This window comes from Symphalangus syndactylus, chromosome 24, assembly GCF_028878055.3.
Source record: "Symphalangus syndactylus isolate Jambi chromosome 24, NHGRI_mSymSyn1-v2.1_pri, whole genome shotgun sequence".
NCBI classification, from domain to species: domain Eukaryota; kingdom Metazoa; phylum Chordata; class Mammalia; order Primates; family Hylobatidae; genus Symphalangus; species Symphalangus syndactylus.
In genome coordinates, this window is record NC_072446.2 from 8824189 (window position 1) to 8848960 (window position 24772).

The 24772-nt window shown below is 56.1% G+C and overlaps 2 protein-coding genes across 5 annotated transcripts in view; one reads left to right on the forward strand and one right to left on the reverse strand.

The window, feature by feature from the left end:
* The window catches only part of ZBTB46 (zinc finger and BTB domain containing 46), a 94133-nt gene extending 73623 nt beyond the window's left edge, over window positions 1-20510 (forward strand). For all 4 annotated transcript variants that reach the window (XM_055265348.2, XM_055265349.2, XM_063634079.1 and 1 more), the window contains exons 4-5: window positions 10971-11146; window positions 16918-20510. In XM_055265348.2, coding sequence (XP_055121323.1) covers window positions 10971-11146; window positions 16918-17289 — 548 coding nt within the window. In that variant the 3' untranslated portion in view covers window positions 17290-20510. The remainder of the gene's footprint in view (window positions 1-10970; window positions 11147-16917) is intronic.
* Window positions 20511-20671: 161 nt separating this feature from the next.
* Window positions 20672-24363, reverse strand: SLC2A4RG (SLC2A4 regulator). The gene is made up of 8 exons (XM_055265350.2): window positions 24101-24363; window positions 23604-23758; window positions 22667-22776; window positions 22092-22279; window positions 21918-22018; window positions 21540-21816; window positions 21365-21456; window positions 20672-21279 (listed from the first exon to the last, which is right to left on the reverse strand). The coding sequence occupies exons 1-8, from the start codon at window positions 24224-24226 to the stop codon at window positions 21168-21170; spliced, it is 1161 nt and encodes a 386-aa protein (XP_055121325.1). The 5' UTR covers window positions 24227-24363; the 3' UTR covers window positions 20672-21167.
* Between the last annotated feature and the right edge of the window lie 409 nt (window positions 24364-24772).

The following is a 24772-nucleotide window of genomic DNA, read 5'->3' on the forward strand; positions in this document are numbered from 1 at the left end:
AGCATAAAGGACAAATAAAAAACAAGATGATAGCCTTACACCAGCCACATTAATAATTACATTATTAAAAATGAACAAACACATAGCCTGTTTTTTAAAACTATTTGTTGGCTGCTTACAGTGGCTCACACCTGTAATCCCAGCACTTTGGGAGGCTGAGGTGAGAGGATCACTTGAGGCTGAGAGTTTGAGACCTGCCTGGGCAACTTAGCAAGACCCCATCTCTGAAAGAATTAAATAATTAGCTGGGTTTGGTGGTGCACACCAGTGATTCAAGCTACTTGGGAGGCTGAGGCAGGAGATGACTTGAGCCCAAGAGTTTGCGGTTACTGTGTGCTATGATTGTGCCACTGTACTCCAGCCTGGGTAGCGGAGCAACACCCTATCTCTACAAAAGAAGGAAAAGAAAAAGATGAATCAAGCAAACACTAACCGAAAAGAATGTCAGTATAGAAATCTTAATATCAAAGTAAACTTTGAGAGGTAACTCAGGAGGGACTGGCATAATGATAATTAGTCAATTCAGTAGTAAATATAACAATCCTAAATGTGTATTGCTTCTAACAGCTTAGTTTTTTTGTTTGTTTGTTTTTTTGAGAGGAGTCTTACTCTGTTGCCCAGGCTGGAGTGCAGTGGCGCGATCTCGGCTCACTGCAACCTCTGTCTCCCAGGTTCAAGCAATTATCCTGCCTCAGCCTCCAAAGTAGCTGGAAATACAGGCGCGTGCCACCACCCTGGCTAATTTTTTTTGTATTTTTAGTAGAGACGGGATTTCACCACGTTGGCCAAGATGGTCTCAATCTCCTGACCTCGTGATCCACCTGCCTCAGCCTCCCAAAGTGCTGGGATTACAGGCGTGAGCCACTGCACCTGGCAACAGCTCAGTTTTAAAATACATGAAGTAAAAGCTGGCAGAACTAAAAAAAGAGATAACTTCACAATTACAATTGGGGGTTTTAAAACACTTCTCTCTCAGTAATTGATAGAACAGCAAACAAAATCTCAATAAGGATAGAGAAGATTTGAACACAGTTTTCAAATGTTAAATTCACCTTGAATTCCTGGAAATAAACACATCTGGTCACAAGCTGCTATTTTTCTGTATTATTGGATTCAGTTTGCCACTGTTTGGTTTGAGTCTTGCATCTGTGTTCACAGAGATACTGGCTGTAACAGCACAATTAGCCCAGTTTGAACGTTAACACCAAACAAGTGCAGGATATTCCAAATGGACAGGAAACATTTACCAAAATAGACCAACCAGGGCCATAATTCAGGTTTAACAAATATCAAAGGATTGAAATCAGAGAGAGTATATTCTCTGACCTTAGCAAACTGGAATTAGAAATCAGACACTAGAATATCCCCAAATGCTTACGTTTGCACAAGCCTCAAGTCAAAGAATAAGTCACTTTGGAAATGATAATTTTTTTTTTTTGGGGGGACAGAGTCTCGCTCTGTTACCCAGGCTGGAGTGCAGTGGTGCAATCTCTGCTCACTGCAACCTCTGCCTCCCAGGTTCAAGTGATTCTCCTGCCACAGCCTCCTGAGTAGCTGGGACTACAGGCGCCCACCACCACGCCTGGCTAATTTTTGTATTTTTAGTAGAAACAGAGTTTCACCATATTGGCCAGGCTGGTCTCGAACTCCTGACCTTGTGATCCACCTGCCTCGACCTCCCAAAGTGCTGGGATTACAGGTGTGAGCCACTGTGACTGGCCAAAATATTTTTAACTGAATGATAATGAAAAAATGCCATATCAAAACTTTTAGGCCACATCTAAAGCAATATTTAAGGGAAACTTATAGCTCTAGTTCCATATTAGGACAGAAGAAAGGTTCTAAATTTCTTTGTCAAGAAGAAAAAGAATAGCAAATTAAGCCCAAAGAAAGTAACAGAAGGGAAATAAAGAATAGATAGGGTGAGTGTGGTGGCTCATGCCTGTAATCCCAGCACTTTGGGAGGCTGAAGTGGGTGAATAACTTGTGGTCAGGAGTTCGAGACCAGTCTGGCCAACATGGTGAAACCCTGTCTCTACTAAAAATACAAAAATTAGCCGGGTATGGTGGTGGGTGCCTGTAATCCCAGCTACTCAGGAGGCTGAGGCAGGGGAATTGCTTGCACCCAGGAGGAGGCGGTTGCAGCGAGCCGAGATCATGGTACCACACACCAGCTTGGATGACAGAGGGAGACTCCATCTGAAAAAAAAAAAAAAAGAAGAGCTATCAATGAAGTAGAAAGCAGACATACAAAAATGAACAGTGCAGCTGGCATGGTGGTGCACACCTGTAATCCCAGCACTTTGGGAGGTTAAGTTGGAAGGCTCGCTTGAGGCCAAGGAGTTTAAGGTTACAGTGAGCTATGATTACACCGCTGCATTCCAGCTTGGGCAAACCCCAAAACCGAAAGTGAACAATGCCCAAAGCCAGTGTGTTGAAAAGATTAATAAAACTGATATAACTCGGCCGGGTGCAGTGGCTCACGCCTGTAATCCCAGCACTTTGAGAGGCCAAGGCAGGCGGATCACGAGGTCAGGAGATCCGAGACCATCCTGGCTAACATGGTGAAACCCCGTCTCTACTAAAAATACAAAAAATTAGCCAGGTATGGTGGCGGGCGCCTGTAGTCCCAGCTACTTGGGAGGCTGAGGCAGGAGAACCCAGGAGGCGGAGCTTGCAGTGAGCCAAGATCACGCCACTGCACTCCAGCCTGGGCAACAGAGCGAGACTCTGTTTAAAAAAAAAAAAAACAAGGCTGGATGCGGTTGCTCACGCCTGTAATCCCAGCACTTTGGGAGGCCAAGGTGGGCGGATCACGAGGTCAGGAGATTGAGACCATCCTGGCTAACACAGTGAAACCCCGTCTCTACTAAAAATACAAAAATTTAGCCGGGTGTGGTGGTGGGTGCCTGTAGTCCCAGCTACTTGGGAGGCTGAGGCAGGAGAATGGTGTGAACCCGGGAGGCGGAGCTTGCAGTGAGCCGAGATTGTGCCACTGCACTCCAGCCTGGGCGACAGTGAGACTCTGTCTCAAAAAAAAAAAAACCTGATATAACTCCTGTGAAAAGAGATCAACGGATATTGGATAGATAAGATTATTATACATAACTTTATGCGAATGTATTTGACAAATTGGAGGAAATGGGAAAATTCCTGGAAAACAGAATTTATCAAAACTGGAGCAAACAGGAAGAGCTCAATAGTTTTATGATCTGTTCAGAAAATTGAATTAATAACTTTAAAACCTTCCCACAGAGAAAGCTTCATGGTGAGTGCCTTCACTAGTGAATTCTTTCCAATTTTAACGGAAGAAAATGACGCCAACGTTAGACATATCTTCCAAATGCTAGAAGAAAGGAATAGTCTCCAGCCTATCTAAGCTGGCATAATCTTGATCCCAGAGCCTGACGTAGCATTACAAGAAAGGAAATTATCATTATCACTCAGCAGAGATGCACAACTATTAAAGTAAATACCAGCAAATTGAATCCAGTGAGACAGAGGAAGAACCATGCTGCACGGTCCGCAGGCTCATTCCAGGAACTCAAGGTTAAGTGAGTGTTTACAATCAACGTGTATAATTCAGCACATTAGCTGAATAAAGGAGAGAACTCGCTATATCACCTCAATAAATGCAGAAAACACTTGATAAAAGGAAAAAACCTTCGTGATAAAAATCAGCAAGTTAGAGTATAAAGAAATGTTCTGAATCTGACAAAATGTACAAAAAAAAAAGTTAACCTTCTGGTTAATCGTGAAATCGTGATGACTCAGCCTCTGAGCATGAGAATGATACACAGATGCCCATCGTTACCACTTATATTCAGAGTTGGCTGGAGATCCCACCCGGGTTGTGTGTGCAGGGCTACACCCGAGAGCTCTTGCCTTCCTAATGTTTGTGTCAGGAACCTCCCTTGCCCACCTCCTCCCTGAGTCCCACCTCTTGTCCCAAGCCGTGCAATACAGTGATAGGTGAAAGGGGCCAGGCACTGTGGCTCATGCCTGTAATCTCAGCACTTTGGGAGGCTGAGGTGGGTGGGTCACTTGAGCCCAGGAGCCCAAGACCAGCCTGGGCAACATGGCAAGACTCTGTCTTTACTAAAGAAAAAGAAATGAATGGAAAGGAATAAGTAAAAGCATCATTATTTGTAGGTGACATGACTATGCATATAGAACATTCAAAAGAATCTAGAAACTTAGATTTTTAACAGGAGAATTTACCAAATATATTGGATATAGAGCCAATGTATGAAATTCAGTATACAAAAGTCAATTGTATTTCTATAAATAACAGTTTCATTTTATAGGACATCAAATGCCTAGGAATAAATTAAACAAAAAATATGCAAAGACCTCTACACAGAAAACTATAAAATATTGCTGGGAGAAATTAGATATTAATAAATGAAGGGATATACTATGTTCATGGAAAAGAAGACTCACTATTGTTAAGATGTGAATCTCCGCCAGGTGCAGTGGCTCACACCTGTAATCCCAGCACTTTGGGAGGCTGAGGCGGGCGGATCACGAGATCAGGAGATCGAGACCATCCTGGCTAACACGGTGAAACCCCATCTCTACTAAAAATACAAAAAAATTAGCCGGGCATAGTGGCGGGCGCCTGTAGTCCCAGCTACTCAGGAGGCTGAGGCAGGAGAATGGCGTAAACCTGGGAGGTGGAGCTTGCAGTGAGCCGAGATCGCACCACTGCACTCCAGCCTGGGCGACAGAGCGAGACTCCGTCTCAAAAAAAAAAAAAAAAAGAAAAGATGTGACTCTCCTTAAGTTGATATATTGGGTCAGCACAATTCCTGTTAAGATCTCAGCAGAGGGGCGTGTGTATGTGTGTGCGTGTGCATGCATGTGTGAGTAAATCGACTGCTAAATATATCTGGAGATGCAAAGGATCTAGGATAGTGATCTAAGGGCACCTGGGGATTTGTGTTAATCAGGTGTGGTAGGACACACAGACACAGAAATAACTCATAAAGGGAAGAAATTTGTTATACTCACCAATTTCCAGAATAGGAGGCCCACCAGCCCAGGCAGAGACACATGGGGAAGCACCAGGGTCAGTGAGGAGGCAGAGGGAAGAGGGGGAAATGCAGGCCGGAGCCTTGTTTGATTTCTGTGGGGAGGAATGGGCAAGGCAGGGTAAGCTGGTTTAGGATTGTGTGATTTGAATAATTTCAGCAGGCTCTGAGCATAGGAGCTGTGTCTAGTTGTAGTGTGAGAACCTATGGAGCAGGTGGAGGGAGTGTGAGCTCTGGGCAGGTGGAGGGAGTGTGAGGTCTGTATGGGCAGGTGGAGGGAGTGTGAGGTCTGTATGGGCAGGTGGAGGGAGTGTGAGGTCTGTATGGGCAGGTGGAGGGAGTGTGAGGTCTGTATGGGCAGGTGGAGGGAGTGTGAGGTCTGTATGGGCAGGTGGAGGGAGTGTGAGGTCTGTATGGGCAGGTGGAGGGAGTGTGAGGTCTGTATGGGCAGGTGGAGGGAGTGTGAGGTCTGTATGGGCAGGTGGAGGGAGTGTGAGGTCTGTATGGGCAGGTGGAGGGAGTGTGAGGTCTGTATGGGCAGGTGGAGGGAGTGTGAGGTCTGTATGGGCAGGTGGAGGGAGTGTGAGGTCTGTATGGGCAGGTGGAGGGAGTGTGAGGTCTGTATGGGCAGGTGGAGGGAGTGTGAGGTCTGTATGGGCAGGTGGAGGGAGTGTGAGGTCTGTATGGGCAGGTGGAGGGAGTGTGAGCTCTGTATGGGCAGGTGGAGGGAGTGTGAGCTCTGTATGGGCAGGTGGAGGGAGTGTGAGCTCTGTATGGGCAGGTGGAGGGAGTGTGAGCTCTGTATGGGCAGGTGGAGGGAGTGTGAGCTCTGTATGGGCAGGTGGAGGGAGTGTGAGGTCTGTATGGGCAGGTGGAGGGAGTGTGAGGTCTGTATGGGCAGGTGGAGGGCGTGTGAGCTCTGGACGGGTTGGTTCACCTGTGAAAGGTGCACCCAAAGGCGAATCCAACCTGCTATCTCTAGGAACTGGGAGGGGAAGTTCCTGCAGGTCATCGAGACCCCAGATGTCAGGGCATCAGAAACCTGGAAATAAAAGCCAGGATTCATATGGATGGCTAAGGTGATCTTGGAAAGGAAGGAGAAAGCTGGAGGACTGATAGATGCAGATATCAAAGCTTATAGTGCTGCGGTCATGGAGACGCTGTGGTGTTGATGCAGGGTAGACAAGCCATCATGGCCATTGAGTTACTAGAAAGCCAGCTCTGCAACTCAGTGTGGGACGGATGGTCTTTTCAATATATGATGCTGAGTGACTGGACATTGACATGGAGGAAAAAAGTGAATCGTGGCCGGGCGCGATGGCTCAGACCTGTAATCCCAGCACTTTGGGAGGCCAAGGCAGGTGGATCACCTGAGGTCAGGAGTTCAAGACCAGCCTGGCCAACATGGCTAAACCGCGTCTCTACTAAAAATACAAAAATCAGCCTGGTGTAGTGATGAGTGCCTGTAATTCCAGCTACTTGAGAGGCTAAGGCAGGAGAATCACTTGAACCCAGAGGTGGAGATTGCAGTGAGCTGAGATCGCACCACTGCACTCCAGCCTGGGTGACAGAGCAAGACTCCATTCCCCTCCCCCAAAATAGTGAATCTTGACCCCTAATTCTGACCAAGCACAAAAATTAATTTGAGAGGAATCATAAATCTTTGGAAAATTGGCAATATCCACTGAAGCCAAGCAGGTGAACACCCTGTGGTCCAGAAACCCCCCTTCCCCGCCAGGGCATGCCCAACAGAAATAATGAGAACTTAAGTCACCAAAAGACACATGTAAGAGCCATCAGATCTCCACTGTTCAATAGGCCCAAACTGGAATCTGCAGGATGGACATGTGGCTTAGGGGTGCCATGGAGTACTACGCACAACAACTAAATCCTCCTCCAGGCAGCAGTGCGGGCCACGTCTAGTGAAGAAAGCCCAACACGAGGGTAGGATCACACGTATACGAAGTCCCAGGGCAATGAAACGTGTGGTGATTGAGGGCAGAGCGTGCTCTCTGGCGGGGGGGGGTGGGTTACAACTAGGGGAGGGCCAGAGGCTCGTTCGAGGGTGCTGGGAACGTGCAATGCCTGTTTGAGTGGCGATGTGTGGTGTACGTAGATAAAGTTCATTGAGCTGTACATGTATTTGCACTTTAAATAAGGCTTAAAACGTTTTTGAAAATAATCTGGACAGATCACAATTTCATCACATTCTAACACAGAGTGACAGCCTAATACATTTGTAAACAAAAAAACAAAGTACAGTTGATGTTTGGATCCCTTTCTGAAATGCTCTCAAAGTGCAGTCTTTTGAAAATTATATCCAGACCAATTCAATATCCAGATGGTTTTGTGATGAAGACTCAGGAAGCAGCAGACTTGAGCCCTCCGAAGTTGCCTTGTCCCCTGTCTGCCTGCCTGAAGCCAGCTGCCAGTCCATTTGGTTCACGGCTGGTTTCTTGCAGTCTTTGACACGATCATGAAAAGGTTCTGGAATGTTCCCTGGTATAGTGGCTATTTAGGACAGGTCCGATTCTCCTGCAGCGGAAAGCGTGATGGGAGGGGACAGAGGAAGGGCCAAGGGCAGGTGGCCATGCAGCCGACTTGGCTTGGTGCGGGGAGGCCAGAGACCTCTGCTCTTCCCTGAGCTTAAGGGAGGCCTCCAGTCTGGCATGAATGACTGCAGTGTTTTCACAGGTGCAATTCTGTACGGTCGCAGCCGGATGTCGCTGAGTGCCCTGTTTTCGGGGGTCCACGCCAGCTTTGATAGCATTGCTTCTCAGTTACTCTTTTGGAAGTTGACCTTTTCCTTGCGAGAACACCTGATTCCTGGCAAAGGGTTCCGTTTTTAGGACAGACCGCGAGAGTGCCTGTTTCCATATAATGATCTTTATGCATTTTTATTTAATTACTGTTACCAAATGGACTTTAAGGCCTTCCCAGTGTTTATGAGAATGAAACTATGTGATGTTAATTTTTTTCTAAGATATATAGACTGTAAATCACAAATAAATCATGGAAGGTGGTGTTTCCAGTAAGAAATTATTTTAATAATGACAGCCAGTGAAATTCCCTCAATGATCACAGTACTGTCAGTCAAATGTAGTGGGTTGAGCAGTGAACACCCCCTGAAAACGGAGGTCTTCATCCTGATCCTCAGAGCTTGTGGATGTGACCCTTTGGAAAAAGGGTCTTGCAGATGTGATGAAGGATCTCAAAAGGAAGTCCTCCTGCATTGTCCAGATGGGTCCTAAGTCCAATCACAGGTGTCCTTCTAAGAGAAGAGGAAGAGACACAGACACAGAGAGAAAAGGCCACATAGATGGTGGCAGAGACTGGAGCGATGTGGCCACAAACCAAGGGACAGCTGGAGCCACTAGGAGCTGAAGAGGCCGGAGGGACCCTCCCCGGAGCCACTGGAGAGAGCCAGGCCATGCTGATGCCTTGATCTCCGACCTTTGGCCTCCAGAACTGCAAGAGGGTGGACCGGGTTGTTCTGAGCCTCACACTTTGTGGTGCTGTGTTATGGTAGTGACCGGAAAATAGAGCATTAAGAAAGAGCCGAAGTGCATCGCAGGCAGCTTCAGAACATGCAGGTCGTAAGGGGACCATCCGCAGCTGCGGCTCTGCCCTGGGCCCGTGGCGTTTATTCTCACAGGGTGATTAACGCTGAGTCCTGCTCATGTCCATTCTAAGTTGTTGTTCTGGGGAAAAAAATACAGGGTTTCTATACAGAGATAAATATTTAACATGTAGGTCTGAATTAAATAAAAATGGCTAAAACATATGATAATTCAAAATTTTAATTTTCATGTTTGTATAGGAAGAATAGAAACCATGAATGAATATATTCTCAAAAGAGTTGTTTTGGCCGGGCGTGGTGGCTTATGCCTGTAATCCCAGCACTTAGAGAGGCTGAGGCAGGTGGATCATGAGGTCAGGAGATCGAGACCATCCTGGCTAACATGGTGAAACCCCGTCTCTACTAAAAATACAAAAAATTAGTCGGGCGCGGTGGCGGGCGCCTGTAGTCCCAGCTACTCTGGAGGCTGAGGCAGGAGAATGACGTGAACCCAGGAGGCGGAGCTTGTAGCAAGCCAAGATTGAGCCACTTCACTCCAGCCTGGGCGACAGAGTGAGACTCCGTCTAAAAAAAAAAAAAAGAAAAATTGTTTTGGGCCAGGCACAGTGGCTCACACCTATAATCCCATCACTTTTGGAGGCCAAGGTGGGAGGATTGCTTGAGTCCAGGAGTTCAAGACCAGCCTGGGCAACATGGCGAGACCTCATCTTGTTTAGAAAAAAGAAAAAGCTGTTTTAAATAAACTAATTGAAAAACTCATTTCCTTGCTCTCCTTTTCCAGCCTAGAATGTGTGGAGCATTTGCTCTGTTGGGTGTGATAATGTGAAAACCAGGCGCTGTCGGGGTGAGAAGGGCGGCCTGGGGGACGGTGGCGGTAAAGAGAAGTCTCTTGTTACCTGACTCACGGAGGAGAGCCAGGGGCACAGTGTGGCTGACAGAGGACAGGCCAGGAAGAGCTTGGATTTCCTCCTCAGGAGCCACTTGGGGGATGTGCGGCGGGGACATGCGTCTGAACACAGCCAGCTGGTCCGAGGTGCTTCCGTGCCAGGCGGAGCCTCGGGGGTTTTCTGTGTCTTGGCCACACAGACATGCTCCAGTTTCACAAAATGAGCGGTCCTGGCAGATGCTGAGTTTCCTGTTAGAGCTGCCTTTTGGGAGGTCCTTGTCATGGGGGTGTGCCTGTCCACTAGAGCCCCCAGAGCCTCAGTAGACCCTCCCTGCACGGCAAGCGGGGACTGCCAGTCACGAGGGCAGGTGCTTATCCCACTTGTCAGAATTTATCTTCAGGAGGTGGCAGAGGGCTGCAAAGACCCATCTGTAGGAGCCTCACTGAAGTGTCCACAAGGGTGAAAACACAGAAATAAGTGTTCAGCAGTAGTGCCTGTTTAATAAATTATGGTGTGTTCAAACATCCAAAAGCTGTGTAATTAAAACTCCCGGCACTGAAAGGTGGTCACAGTATGTGGAGGGGAAGATGTCCTGCATAGCAAGTACGTCGTAATCCCAGGGTGAGCAGCCCACGTGCATGCGCCAGGCTTTTCAGGTGGGTCTCCTGGAGGGTCCCGCGGACGTGGCTGCTCCGGGCTCTCTCGGTGGCCCATGCCCAGGTCTGACATGCCGGTATCTGGGCCTGAGTAGCATAACGGCATTGGGGGTGCTGAGGGTCCCTCAGGTTTTTGAGCCTGGCCCCAGGGCACACACCATGGATGTGGTGTGGAGTTCCTGCCACTGAGTGATGTTGGGTCTCAGGGTTGGGGGAAAAGAACTTGATTAAATGGGTCTGGCTGCTTCTCCCGCATCCAGCAAGAAGAGCCCAGGGCTTTGAGTCGCACCCACGTCTCCCATTTCCCCTGCACACTTTTGGGTCCATGTTACTCCGCGGTGTTTGTTTCTTATCTGCCTCCAGGGAGGCGTCTGATCCGACACCACGCCCAGGGCCTGCTACCCACAGATGCTCAGTGGGGTCTGAGGGCTGGAAGGAGGGTCCTGCAGGGACTGGGCACTGTGTTCAGCATTGGCCGTTCTTACCCCTTGCCTCCTGCCTTGGCCTGGGGTCTCTTGGTCTGTCGTCAGTGGAGCGATGGTTCCTTGGCCTGGATGGAAAGATCTGAGAGCTGGGGCTTCTGAGCTCCGCCGGGCTCAGCCTTGCTGGCACCGCCCCTGTCAGACAGTGGGTGGGACAATCTATGCAGATGGTGGGGGAGCCTGGCCTGTCACAGTGCTGACCAACCCCCCGTGGGTGGCCGTGGGAGACAGCCCGTCCTGGCTGCTGGGCTGCGGGGTGCAGCCGTGGTCTGTGGGCCGCAGGGTGGCACATCCCAGGCCTTGCTGACGCCTCGCGGGTCTCTCTCTTTCAGTGAATGAGTTCACGGTGATCAGGAAGAAGTTCAAGTGTCCCTACTGCAGCTTCTCGGCCATGCACCAGTGCATCCTCAAGCGCCACATGCGCTCGCACACGGGAGAGCGGCCCTACCCCTGCGAGATCTGCGGGAAGAAGTTCACGCGGCGCGAGCACATGAAGCGGCACACGCTGGTGAGTGCGGGGAGGGTCCGTGTGCCGCGCGCTATGTGTGGCCACGATGTCTGGGCAGGCGGGTCCTGATGAGGGTGCAGACCGCCCCGGACCCCAGAGCTGCGCGGGGGGGAAGACAGCAGGGCAGGGAGAGCCGCCCCGGTTAGCACAGGGCCCTTGCCTGCTCCGCCCTGGCCTCCTGGGCGTGGGTGGGCCACATGGCCCCTGGGTAGGCTTCGGCCCACCCTGCTCGCCTGCTGGCCCCCAAGGCAGCCAGGCCTCGGCAAACTCAGCTCGCTCTGCTTGGAGCCCCCAACCCTCAGCCACCTCTGCGCCCCCTGCCCCCGCCCTGCCTCTGGACAGGGAACCCTGTCCTTGTGCCTGCCGACCTGTGTGCACCCACTGCGCCCACCCTGGAGCTCAGCACCGGCAGGTCGTTGTCAGGTAGCAGGTGTAGAGTGGATGGATTTGCTTGGGGAGGAAATAGTAGAAAAAGGCAGCCTGGGAACAGGAAGGCAGATTTGCCAAAAAAGGCCTGGCGAGGGCATCCCAAGTGGGTGAGATGAACCAATGAGGCGGGTGGGGCACAGGCAGCCCAGAGCGGGGCGCCCCGAAGGGTTCGGGGAGTCCTGGGACGCCCACCCCGAGGCGCAGGGTGCAGGGGGAGCTCGCGGCGGGCAGCTGTGTGAGGAGAGGCAGTGGAGGCGGCCCCGCGCTCCGGGCTGAAGTGGGGCTGCTGTCGGGGCAGAAGAGGCTCTGGAGCATCGCTGCCAGTTTAGGAATCCCAGGAGAGTCAGCAGGTTCTGGAGCGGACCTGCAGGAGGCGAGCTCCACCGGGAAACCCACCGGGGGGCGTGGCTTTATGGAGAGACCCACCAGGGGGCGTGGCTTTATGGGGAGACCCACCGGGGGGCGGGGCTTTATGGGGAGACCCACCGGGGGGCGGGGCTTTTGGGGACACCCACCGGGGTGGGGCCTTATGGGGAGACCCACCATGGGGCGGAGCTTTATGGGGAGACCCACCGGGGGGCGGGGCTTTATGGGGAGACCCACCGGGGGGCGGGGCTGAGCACCAGGGGTCAGGTTCTGTTGGTTTCTGCTTTTCCAGCGCAGTGGTGGATACTCATTTGGGGTAACGACCCCTGTGGGAGCTCCCTGAGGTCAAGCTGCAGAGTTAGAGGGGTGCCAGGGCCCTGGCCCGCCCGTGTCTGCCTGGCCGGCTGTGGGTGAAGGGCCACTCCAGGCCCTCGGATGCTGCCTGGGATGTGTCCTGGAGTGGATGTGGAGCTGGGCTTAGTGCTGGGCTCTGGCCTCCCCTGATGTCCCCACATTTGCCTGTGCGAGGTGCAGGACAGTAGAGAAGGAACAGTCCTGGGAGGGGACCCTGGACCACGAGAGGGCAGGTCTGCAAGGCCAGAAGCAGACCCACATCCACGCGGAGCTGCAGAGGCCCCAGCCTTGTTTTCCGTAGCTGAGGATGTGCTTCTGTTCACACAGGCCACAGGGCTGATCTTACAAACCACTTACAAAAAGCCTCGCGGGGGGGGTTAGCTGCACCATGCCGACACGTTTCCTATTCAGAGAAAATCGCATCTTGTTTTTTAAACTGATAGGTGCTAACACGTTTTAACAACATGGATTGCAACATCTTTCTTTAGCAAATCCATATTAACCTCTCAGTAAGCGTTTTGATCCTGTTTGAGGTTCAGTGTGGCTGCCTGTTCCTTCTCATTGGATCGGGTTAGGGTTTTTTTTTGTTTGTTTTTTGTTTTTTAGAGACAGGGTTTCACTGTGTTACCTAGGCTGGAGTGCAGTGGTGTGATCACAGCTCACTACAACTTTGACCTCCTGGGCTCAAGCGATCCCTCCACCACAGCCTCCCAAGTAGCTGGGACTACAGGTGTGCACCACCATGCCCAGCTAATTTTTGCGTTTTGTGGCGATGGGATTTCGCTATGTTGCCCAGGCCAGTCCCGAACTCCTGGCCTCAAGTGAGCCACCTGCCTCTGCTTCCCAAAGTGCTGGAATTACAGGTGTGAGCCACTGTGTCCGACCAGTGCTGGGATATTTTTTTTTTTTTTTTTTTTTTTGAGACAGAGTCTCGCTCTGTCGCCCAGGCTGGAGTGCAGTGGCACGATCTCGGCTCACTGCAAGCTCCGCCTCCTGGGTTCACGCCATTCTCCTGCCTCAGCGTCTCAAGTAGCTGGGACTACAGGCACACACCATCACGCCCAGCTAATTTTTTTTTTTTTGTATTTTTAGTAGAGATGGGGTTTCACCGTGGTCTCGATCTCCTACCTTGTGATCTGCCCGCCTCGGACTCCCAAAGTGCTGGGATTACAGGTGTGAGCCACTGTGCCCGGCCAAGTGCTGGGATTTTTAGCCTGGGGTTCATGATTGGGCTTCAGGGGGTCATAATTCCCTGGAAAATGTACTTATAACATATGGAAAGCCAAGTGTGGTGGCACATGCCTGTAATCCCAGCACTTCAGGAGGCTGGGGCAGGAGGATAGCTTGAGGCCAGGAGTTTGAGACCAGCCTGGGCAAAATAGCGAGACTCTGTCTCTACAAAAAAAGAAAAAAAAAATTAGCCAAGTGTGTGTGGCCACGATGTCTGGGCAGGTGGGTCCTGATGAGGGTGCAGACCGCTCCGGACCCCAGACCGGGTCCACTCTGCACCGGTGGGGGAGACAGCAGAGGCTGAGGCAGGACGATCACCGGAGCCCAGTGAGGTTGAGGCTGCAGTGAGCTGTGACTGCACCACTGCACTCCAGCCTGGGCAACAGAGTGAGACCCTGTCTCTAAAGAACAACAAACACGGCCGGGCGCGGTGGCTCACGCTTGTAATCCCAGCACTTTGGGAGGCCGAGGCGGGCGGATCACGAGGTCAGGAGATCGAGACCACGGTGAAACCCCGTCTCTACTAAAAATACAAAAAAATTAGCCGGGCGTGGTGGCGGGCGCCTGTAGTCCCAGCTACTCGGAGAGGCTGAGGCAGGAGAATGGCGTGAACCCGGGAGGCGGAGCTTGCAGTGAGCCGAGATCGCGCCTCTGCACTCCAGCCTGGGCGACAGAGCGAGACTCCATCTCAAAAAAAAAAAAAAAAAAAAGAACAACAAACACAAGCAAGCATATGGAGCTTGACTTTTTCTGAGGAGAGGCTCTGCGTGTGGCCTTCTCTGGGGTCCTGGACCCGAGAGCATGGAAATCCGAGTGTGAGACGGCAGCTCCAGCCGGTCCAGCCTCCACTTTCACGATGGCACTTACGAGCGCTGACTGTCAGCCCTTCCCTGGCCTGGGTGGCCCCTCCACCCGTTCCAGGAGGAGCACCAGTGGCTGGGGCAGGACCCCCCACGCCTTGGCAGGGCCACATTTGGAGGGTGGGCCAGCCGTGCTTTTGCAGCCACAGTGCCCCAGAGCCTGGGTGGGCTGCCCAGGTGTCCAACCTTCCTTCCTGCTTCCTTCCAGGGCATCTGCCCATTTGGATGAGTTCCCAGCCATCCAGCCCTGGCCACAAGGTCCCTGTGCCACCCCAAGCTGCCCCTGCTGCCTCCTCAGGTGCCCTGGCCCCTGCACACATGGGAGCCTAGGCCTCGAGAGGCCTCAATGGGTGCACTAGCCCTGCTCCAACCCTTCCTGGGCCTGTGTGCACCAGGTCACCGTGTTGGGAAGTTTCTACCGTGGCTTGTCTTGAATTTTTGTTCTGGAAGTCCTTGGTTTAAAATACAGCAAAACAGGCTGGGTGCGGTGGCTCACGCACTCCAGCCTGGGTGAGAGAGCAAGACTGTTTCAAAAAATTAATAAATAAAATAAAATAAAATAAAATACAGCAAAACAAAAGCCCAAAGGAGCAGTCCTGGCACCAAGTTGTCTGAGGCTGTGTTTCTAGGGTTAGCATGTTTGGGCATCTGAGGTGGGCTGTGTGGTGCTGCCCTGGCCCTGAAGGCCACCAGCTGCCCCTGAGGGTCTCACATCCCTGTGGGGCCCCATCCCAGGCCATGCTTAGAGCTCACACAGTTGCTCCGGGAGCAGACATTTGAGAAGTGAGGTCTCTATGGTTCCCGGTTTTATGGAAGTTACAGGCAACTCTGCCCTCAAGGAAGCGGGTCTAGAAGGGGAGGTCGGGCTGTGCTGGGTGGCCTGTGGGCCTGTGGATTCGGGACGCTGAGGCCGGTGACAGGAAGTATATAAGGGCCCGGGCCCAGCCCCAGGATGGGGAGGTGGTAGCTGTGGTGCCTGCCTGTCAGAGGTCTTTGCAAGTGTAGCGGGACCATCTTCCGCCATGACACACATTGATTATATATGTACTTGCTCATGGGAGAAAACTGGTGAGTTTGGAATGGTTTAAGGAAGAGCTAAACTCACAGGCACATCCCAGCCTCAGTTCTCCGTGCAGCCTCAGAGGCGCTGCAGGCCCCGGGAGACAGCCCCGCGGATGGAGGGGGGAGCCTGGGATCAGTGCCCGGTTCAGCCTGGAGGACTGACGTGAGGCCAGCCCACCTCAGAGAAGCCCCTTGTGTGGACTTGGCCAGGGGCCAGGGGTTGCTATTGGGGTCCTCTGTGGGTCCTGCCATCTCCGTCCTTGGAGGGCAGGGACAGGGGCTGTGCTGTGAGGGATCAGGGCCAGCCCCCCAAGGCCTCCTCGAGTTGGCCTGGCCGAGGGTGCCCGTGAGTGGGTACATGGGCCGCCTCTCCCCGTCCCTGGCCATGTCTCTCTGAGGTCTGGTTCTGCACAGCACAGGTGTCCCGCCCACCCTCAGCAGAAGCCCACCTGGGGCCACATGTCCCCAGCAGTGTGTGGTAGTTCCCTCAGGCCTCAAGGCCGGTGCCGAGACCCTCCAGGAACCCAGCACCTCGCATCCTGCCACATGGGCCCTCTTCAGGGTGCCGCCTCGTCTCCCTGCTGGGCCCAGCACAACTGTCCTCCCTGGCAGCCACACCTCCTCCTGTGACCATAAATGCTCATCTCTCTTCTTGCCTGTCTCAGTTGACCTTGAAACAGCCGGAGAGTGGGGGAGTTGCCTCCTTTTCACATTCCTGGAGTCAGGGTCAGGGGCTGAGGGGTCAGGGACTGAGGGGGTCAGGGGCTGAGGGAGTGTCCACACAGCCAGGCTGAGGTGTGGACCCACCTGCCCGGCTGGCAGCCCCAACCCCGGCCCGTCCCTGTACAGGGCGCACGGCCATGGCTAGGTACAGGAGGAGCTCTGTGAGCTCCAGTCCAATGCGGGGCCCTTAGCCTGTCCTGCAGGGAGGTTTGGAGGAAGCCAGGCTTCTAGGCAGAGGGGTGGTGTGACCCCTGTGTGAAGTGTGTCAACCCAGGGGGCCTCTGGTGGGGATGCTTGGACACACAGTGTAGATGCTGAGACTGACCCACCTAGGGGCTGGGTTTGCGGGGGAGGGGCACTGCCGCCCTTGTGCCAGCATCCCCTTGGGACAGGGCTGCGTTGGTGCCACCTGCAGTTCTGCCTGTGTGGCTCTGATAGGAGCGGGGGCTCAAGGTCTGAGCACTCCTGTCTCTGCGCACCTCCCCCACCAGGAACCTCTGCCTGTGCAGATGCTCTGAGGGCCCGGGAGGCTGTGCTCCCCCCACCCCCACCGGGCCCTGCTCACGCCCTGCCCTGCCCCCCCCACCCCCACCGGGTCCTGCTCACCCCCCGCCCTGCCCCCCCACCCACCGGGTCCTGCTCACTCTGCCCCGCCCCCCCACCCCCACCAGGCCCTGCTCACCCCCCCGTGCCCTGCCCCCCCCAACCCCCACCAGGCCCTGCTCACCCCCTGCCCTGCCCCTACAGGTCCACAGCAAGGACAAGAAGTACGTGTGCAAGGTGTGCAGCCGCGTCTTCATGTCTGCCGCCAGCGTGGGCATCAGGCATGGCTCCCGGCGCCACGGTGTGTGCACCGACTGTGCTGGCCGCGGCATGGCCGGGCCCCTGGACCACGGCGGCGGAGGCGGCGAGGGCTCTCCAGAGGCGCTGTTCCCAGGTGACGGGCCCTATCTGGAGGACCCTGAGGACCCACGAGGGGAGGCAGAGGAGCTGGGTGAGGACGACGAGGGCCTGGCCCCTGAGGATGCGCTGTTGGCGGATGACAAGGATGAGGAAGACTCGCCGCGGCCACGCAGCCCCCCGGGAGGTCCTGATAAGGACTTCGCCTGGCTCTCCTAGGCCCGCCTGCCGGCAGGGTCGGTGGCTGTCTCGCTTCGTCCACCTGTGTGTGTGTCCGGTGGGTCTCCAATGCGGGGCCGGGACCACACTCACCCCTCTCGCGGCCCCTCCTCTGCTTCCCCCTGAACCCACCCCCCACGGAAACCAGCCCTGTGGGCTAAGAAGCAGGTGCGACCCCAGCAAGAGGGGTGCTCTGGGACCAGACATGAAGTGAGTTGGGGGAGGGCACAGGGTGGGTTTGAGTGAAGGGAGAGCACGGTCCTAAGTCCCCAGCAGGTGGTGTGGGGGTGTGAGTGGCCCCTGTGACGGCCAGCCTGGCTTGGACATGTGATGGTCCTGTGGCCGGGTCCAGTGGGCACTGGGTGGGTGGTGTGTTCGGCCCAGAGGCCCCCAGCCTGAGCAGGTGCAGAGTTTTACAGACACCCGGTCAGCCCGGCTGGAGCCTGCCCTCCCCTCCCCTAGCAGCCAGGTCACTGCCTGTGGCTGCAGCCGTGGCCCATGGCAGTCTGTAGAATCCAGGTGCACAGAGAGCCCTGCCACCCTCTTACCTCTGGGCTTTGGTGCTTAACACATAATACAGCTGCAGAACCCTGCTGGAGGCCGAGGGTTCCAGGTGCTATCTTAGGTGGACACAGCCCTGGGGGCTCCTTCCAGGAGGGGACCCTCAGCCCTGTGCCCCCCACACTTCAGGCCACACCAGGTTCCCTCTGCAAGGGCCTCGGCTCAGTCGTGTGCACTTCTCGGAGAGCCTTGGGCTGCCGTGTCCACCCTGGGCTCTGCCCATCCTGTTCTGCCCATGGCCCAGCCCGGCCGCTCCTGCTGACCCCTCCTGGACGGGCTGGAGCTGGGCTCCTGCCTTTGCTGCTAACACTGGAGGCGGTGTTCCTAACTGCAGTGTGCTGCTTACACCTCCCCGCGTGGGTAACCAAATTTTTAAGTAGTCAGAGACATATCAAGGTAGTTACATAAAATTATTTTGTTTGGCATTATTTTTCTCACTCGATGAAACTATATAGGGTTGTTTTTCCTTTAGCTTGTGGTCAAGTCCTCTTGCTGTGTTTTCAAAAGCACTCACATGTTCTTTCTTTTCCTGAGTGAAAAGCAAAGGTACCATGGTGTATGCTGTGGTGCACCGCCTGGCTTTGGGGGTCCTGGAGGCAGGCTGCCCAGACTCACAGCCTCAGGACAGTTGCCACAGCCTGTCTTCTTGTTCAGGCTGCCTCTGACAGCACTCACCACTAGGACATTCCATCCCTCACCCCCTCCTCTGGCACAGGCCACCACTGCGGTGCTGTGCCTTCGGATGGGAGGTGGGTGCAGTGGCCGCCTCCTTCCCTCCAGGACCTACCCATGTGAAGACCCCCTGGAGTGCTGAGCTTCAGGGCTGCGTGGAAAGAGTTTTTACTCTTTTTCTAGCCTGTATACCAGGCTTTTCCCCACATTGTCAGGTAGAGCACCAGCTTCCCTGACCGTTGCTGCTCGGGGAGGGCTGGGGGGAGTCCTGTGGAGGAGTACGTGGAGGATCCCAGGTACAGCGCAGGAGTCACGGCTTTTGTTTTTTTGACATCGGCCCCCGGTTCTACCAATGACAGGGTGCCCTGGCTGGAGCTGTCATCACACACCCCCCTCAGCTCGGAGGCTGTGGGCTCCTCAAAGCTGGAGAAAGAGGCCAGGATTTTTCTGCACACAGTGTGGGGACAGGAGCCGGGGCAAGCGCTGGCCCCTCAGCGGTGAGCCCTGCCCAGTCTTACCGAGCAAGGTGGGCAGCTCTGGCACGAGTCCCCCAGGGGGACAGCACGGCTACTGAGGAGCTCCAGCCCTCACCCCAGGCCAGCCCCGCCCCGGCCTCTGGGAGAATTCTCAGAACTTTGTACCTTTCCCCTGATTTTTAAACCCCTTTTCTAAACAGACTGACTTTCTTATAATATGCATTTGGAAACCAGACCTTTGCTACCCACCAATGTCTCTGGGTTTTGTACCAGTCCCTGCTCTCAGGCCACCCTGCCCAGGACCCGGGCCCACCTCCCCTCCACACTCAGGATGTCCTGCTCCGTCTGGCCGGCTCACTCCGTGTGGCTTGCCTTTGCTGACCGTTTTGGGGTTCCCCGTCGGAGCTACAGGGGCATTTTCTTCCCTGAAACCAACAGCGTCCCACTGACCTCCCCAAGTGTTTGCTGCGTGGCAGATTTCCTGTTCTTGTTCGCGGTTTGCTGACTGAAGAGTGTGGGGTTTCCGAGGCCCAGGTGAGCACGTCCATCTCTCGGGAGGCGTGGAAGGAAAAGACATGTCATGAAGAGTTTTTTTTTATGTGACTGATTTTTTTTTAAATCGATGTTCAAACTAATAAATATTTTTTTATGAAGAGGAAAAATGTGTAGATTACATTTCACATTTTGTATTTTTGTTTGTGTCTGTTTGTATTTTGGTGTTTGCAACACCAAAGTGGGAAATACAGTCCATTGGGGGTAGTGTTATTTGGGGGCGGGGAGGGGGCAGGGACACCACGATTTTTCTATCAAGCTCTGGATCCTGACCAGGTTGTACACTGGGGCACTCTGGGCTTTGGGAAACAGGACACTGCCAGGGCTACGTAGGGACCTGACTCAGAAGACGCAGCTTACTGCTTCCAACTTTGCACATCTTCCTCTTTAAAAAACTGAGAAAATGCAAAAACTGGAACTTTTTGCAATATTATAAAAGAATCTTATTTTAGCTCATTCTGTGACATGTGCAACTCTTAAGAAAGCCATACTTAATGGTGGTGTTTTTTATTTTTTAGATCTTATATTGTGTTTTGTATGCAGCCCTTTTAGAACTACTTGTAGTGAGGGTGCTGTGTGTGCTTTTCTTAAATATTTATTTTTTCAACATGCTTTCAACCTGTCAACAAAAACAAAACAGACAAAAAGAAAGGGCAGTGTTTGAAGATTGTTGATTTTTTTCTGGGGATAATCTATATTATATCGACTTTCTATTATTATAAACTTGTGTTTGTGTTGGAGATGTGTCTACTATTGGGGGAAGAGGTTCTCGTAATCGCTCGGTGGGAAGTCATGGCTCTGCCGTCCTGCCTCTCTGTGGCCGTGGGTTCACGTGGCCTCTGCGGTGAGTCTCAAAGTTTCTGCCTAGGCGCCTGTGCGTTTCCTTTCTGTGACGGGATTAGCTTAGACATCCTTGCAAAGCGATCACTTTCAATAAATTGGGAAATTGCTGCTCCAGCAGATGCCTCCTGCGTCTCAGATGATCCTTCCTCCGGCCTCGCCTGGGGTGGCGGCGGCCGACGGGTGACCCTCGGCCCTCTGTGGCCGGCTGCCAGACTCCACCCACTTGCCCACCATAGGGTCCCAGCCCCACGGCTTTCCTCCCAAGAGGCAGACAAAGCTTCTGGAAAAACCTCAAATCTTTAATTTCTCTCTTCGCCTGGTGCAGCCCAGACGTGAGACACCTGAGCTTCAAAAACATGGTAAAAACAGCCCCAGGGCCTGAGAGCCATTAAGTGCGAGTGGGGGAGTCCTCTCCCCAACACCCCTCAAAGTGCATCGGGACTGGCCCCCCATAGCTGGGCCCATAACACCCTCGATAAATCTACGGGCCGACAGGCGGGGGGCGGGGGTGGCTGCCCCCAGGGCCCTTGGGGCTAAGGGGACAGCGGTGTGGTTTGGCTTTAGTGCAAAAAGCTGGTTTCTTCAGAGGCACTTTGAGTGGTGGGACCCCTCCCCGACCTGGGGGGGGTTCAGGGTCAGCCCCCCCCAATTAAAAGCAGACCCTGCAGCTGGTGAAGGCCAGCCCCTGGGGCTGTTCCGGGGCTCTTTCAGCCCCGGGCCTGGAGGGGGTGGGGAGGGAGAAGGTGGTAGCTTATGTTCTTGAACGAGCCAGACTTAGTCCAGGAACCGCTGGCAGGCCTTCTTCCAGCGGCAGGCTGTGCACCACAGGTCCCGGCGCTCCATGCCATACACCTTCCGGCACTTCTTCGCGTCGCCGCGGGGCTTCCTGTGGGGGGGCACAGGACATGGGGTGCTGTGAGACCAGGACCTCCCCACCTGGTGCCGGCTGCAGGCCCTCAGCCCACACACACCTCAGGGTGACTCCAATCCTGGAGGACAAGGCGGGTGGGCAGGCTCCAACCTCCGTGGGCTGCGGCTCCAGGCGGGCAGGCGTCAGGCAGCCCTACAGGGAGACACAGCCAGGGCTTCACTCCCCTCCAGAGGACCCTGAGACCCACCCCAGCTGCCACCTGTGGCCTCACCCACCTGGTAGACACGGTCACTGTGGCAGGACTGGGGGTTAGCAACAGCGCTCAGGACAGGGGGCGGGGGCAGGGGCAGGGGCGGGGGCAGGGGACTAGGCAGGGCTGGGGGCTCCAGCAGCTCTGGCAGCTCCAGGCGGGGGAAGGCAGGCGGCATGGAGGCCGTGGGGGACACTGGAGTCAGGCTGGACAGCCCGTCGGTCAGCGTGTCCACACCAACATCCAGCTCTGTGTAGTAGAAGTCCTCCTCACCATCACTCTGCTCAGGCTCTGCCTGCCTCCTGCGGGGGAGACAGCCAGAGGGAGCTGAAGGGGTGGCCTGGCCAGGCCTCACAACCCCAGCCAGCCCACAGGCCCTGCCGCACCCCAGGCCCCGCCGCACCCCAGGTGCACCAGGCGGATGTGTCTCTGCATCGCGGATGCCGTGCTCAGCACCTTCCCGCAGCTCTTCCACAGACACTGGAACATGACCTGGGCCGGGCTCTGCAGCAACAGGGGCCGGGGTCAGGCTCAGCCGCCACACCCGCCCCTCCCTGGGGGCCGCCCCCAAGCTCACCTTCCTTTTCCTCAGGGTGGGCTCCCCGAACAGAAAGTGGGCTGCCTCAGGGGGCAGTGGGGGTGACGGGGTGGACGGAGAGGACTGGTCACTGGCCAGGTCCCAGCCCCAGTCTCCACTGTTGCTGCTGCTGCTGTAGCTGCCTGGGGGCCGCACCAGAGCCTCCTTCCAGGGCTCCAGGCCAGGCTCTGTGGGGACACGGCCCCCCGGCCTTAGAACTTCGGGTGGGTCCAGGGAGTCCCTAACCCTGAGCTGCCCCTGTTCACCGAGTCTGGTGAGACTGGTGGGCAGAGCATCTTGGAGGAGCTGGCCCCAGGGCTTGGGGAGAAACCCCCCAGCACAGAAAAGGGTCAGCAGACGTGTGTGGCCAGCCGCATGAGGCGAGCAGGTCACGGAGGCCAGAAGGCCTGAGTCCTGCCGCTTTGGCCTCAGTAAGGGGCACTGAGGGTGCGGGGGTCCATTTTAGAAAGGAGTCCCAGGTTTGAGGGCTCTGCTTGCCCCACAGAGGCTGGGTGGCTGTAGGTTCTGAGCCCTGTCCCCACCCACACCCCTAAATGCAGACATCTCAGTCTTACCTGGGCTGAAGGCTGCAACTGGGGCCCCCAGAAGGAGAGGGCTGGTGGACAGACTTGTAAGGGCAGCGGCAGCCATGACCTCGTCCAGCCGGGCTTTTCCTGGGGTGGCTCTGGAGGAGATGGGGGCGGGGTGCGGGTGACCCAGCCAGAGCTCTGGGCCCCTCCCCTGGTCGGTCCACGTGCAGGCCTGGGCACGCGTGCACACCAGGCTCCCCACTCCCAGCCCTGGGCATGAGGCCTGGCCCCTCCCCCAGCTCAGGTTGCAGAGAGAGCCTAAAGCCACCCGGAGCAGGGCCAGGGTCTCCTGAAGCCTGAGTTCTCCACATCGCAGGCTTGGCACCACTGTGGTTCCTTCAGACCCTGGTGCTGGGCAGGGGTCTGAAGCCCTGGCAGAGGGGCGGGCCAGGCCCAGGCCTCCCCCCATCACACATTAACCAGGGTTGTGCAACAGCAGCTGTGGGCCTCACGCCAGGCCTGGGAGGTGGGAGTGGCCAGCAGCCGGCAGCAGCCAGGGGGAGACTGGGCTGGAAGCACGGGCAGCTCCCCAGGCCCCAGAGAGCCAGGCCAGAGCCCGCCCCTGCCCTGGCAGCCAGACCGAGGTGTCCGGCCTGGCAGGGGTTGGGAGGTGGCGGTCAGGAGCCCCAGGGATTCCTGGATAGTGGCCCCATGTGGACCGCGCAGCCTCTTCTGCACAGAGACGCACAGCCGCCCCCTCCGGGTTCTGAGCTCTACCCCGAGGAACTGCGGTGGAGGGAGGTGGAGGGACTACAAGTCATCGATCATTTCTGCTCAGCTCCTCCAGGGCTGAAGAGCTTGGGGGTGGCTGGTGATTACAAACCTGGGGCCCTGACCTGGCCTCCATCGGGGCCCGTGTCTCCGCACCCCACCCACCGCCCCTGCGCACACCGAGTCCCGGGGCACAGGGCCTCCCGCTCACCTCTGTGCTGGGACGGGGATGTGTGCCGATGGAGTCCGGGGTCCCGCCGCCGCTCCCGTCCACGTCCGGGGGGCCCCCAGGTCCGAGGCCCGTGGCTCCAACTCCTGCGGCCGCGCAAACTCCAAGACCGCGAGGCCGCCGCCCACGGAAGAGCCCTGCGGATGGGGAGGGGGCAGACTCAGCGGAGGCGGCGGCCTGGGGAGAGGGGGGGATCCCTCAACCTCCGCCGCGGATCCGCTCGGCGCCCGCCTCGAAAACCGGCTGCGGCCGGTGTGGATGGCGCGGCCCCGCCCCCGGCCCCGCCCCCAGTCCGGCACGGCGGGAAGGGCTCCCCGGCCGCCCGGCGCAGCCCCGGCGGGACCCACGGACACGCGCGGACCGACGCTGCCGCCCTCCCCGCTGCCCCGCCCCCGGGGGCCCGAAGTTTGGGCAGCACTGACGCCATCTTTGCAGCGAGAGAAACTTGGTCGGCGCCCCCGCCCACCGGCGCCCGGTACCTGCGGCGGCGTGGGCACCGTCACGGCCGCGGCGCGCGGCCCCGGACCCTCTGCGCGCAGCCACGGCGCCTCGGCTCGCAGCGCACTGGGGTCCCGGCCGGCGGCGCGGGGCGGGGGGCGCTCCATGGCCGGCCGGCCGGGCGCCGAGGCTGCAGCGGCGAGGGCTGACTCTCAGGACGCGGCCCCGGGCCGGGCCGGGCTGGCCGGGCCGCCGACCCCCGCCCTGGATCCGGCCGCCGCCCGCGCCGCGCCGCCCGGAGGCTGCCCGGCCCGCCCCGCCCCGTCCCGCCCCGTCCCCTCCCGGCGCGCGCATTGGCCGCGCGGCGTCCACACCGCAGGCGGGCGGGCCCGGCCGGCCGCGCTCCAGCTGGCCCGCGCTTCGAGGCCCCGCCCCGGGTCCGCCCCCTCCGGGTCGCTCCCGCGCTGGCCTAGAGAGGGAGGCCCGGCCCGGGCCAGCTCCGAGGCCTCCGCCCACCCTGCGCGCCCGCGCGCCCCGCCGGGGAAGGCCCGTTCCCCACGGGCGCGCTCGCAGAGCTGCCAGAGCCAGGGAAGGGGCCGCGATTCCTTGGCCGGCTTCCCGGCAGCAGGTTACTCTTTAACGCTCGACTGCCCACCTCCCCCACCCCTTATGTAACACCAGGCTGGGTGGCGGAGCCCTCCCGTGGAGTCCAG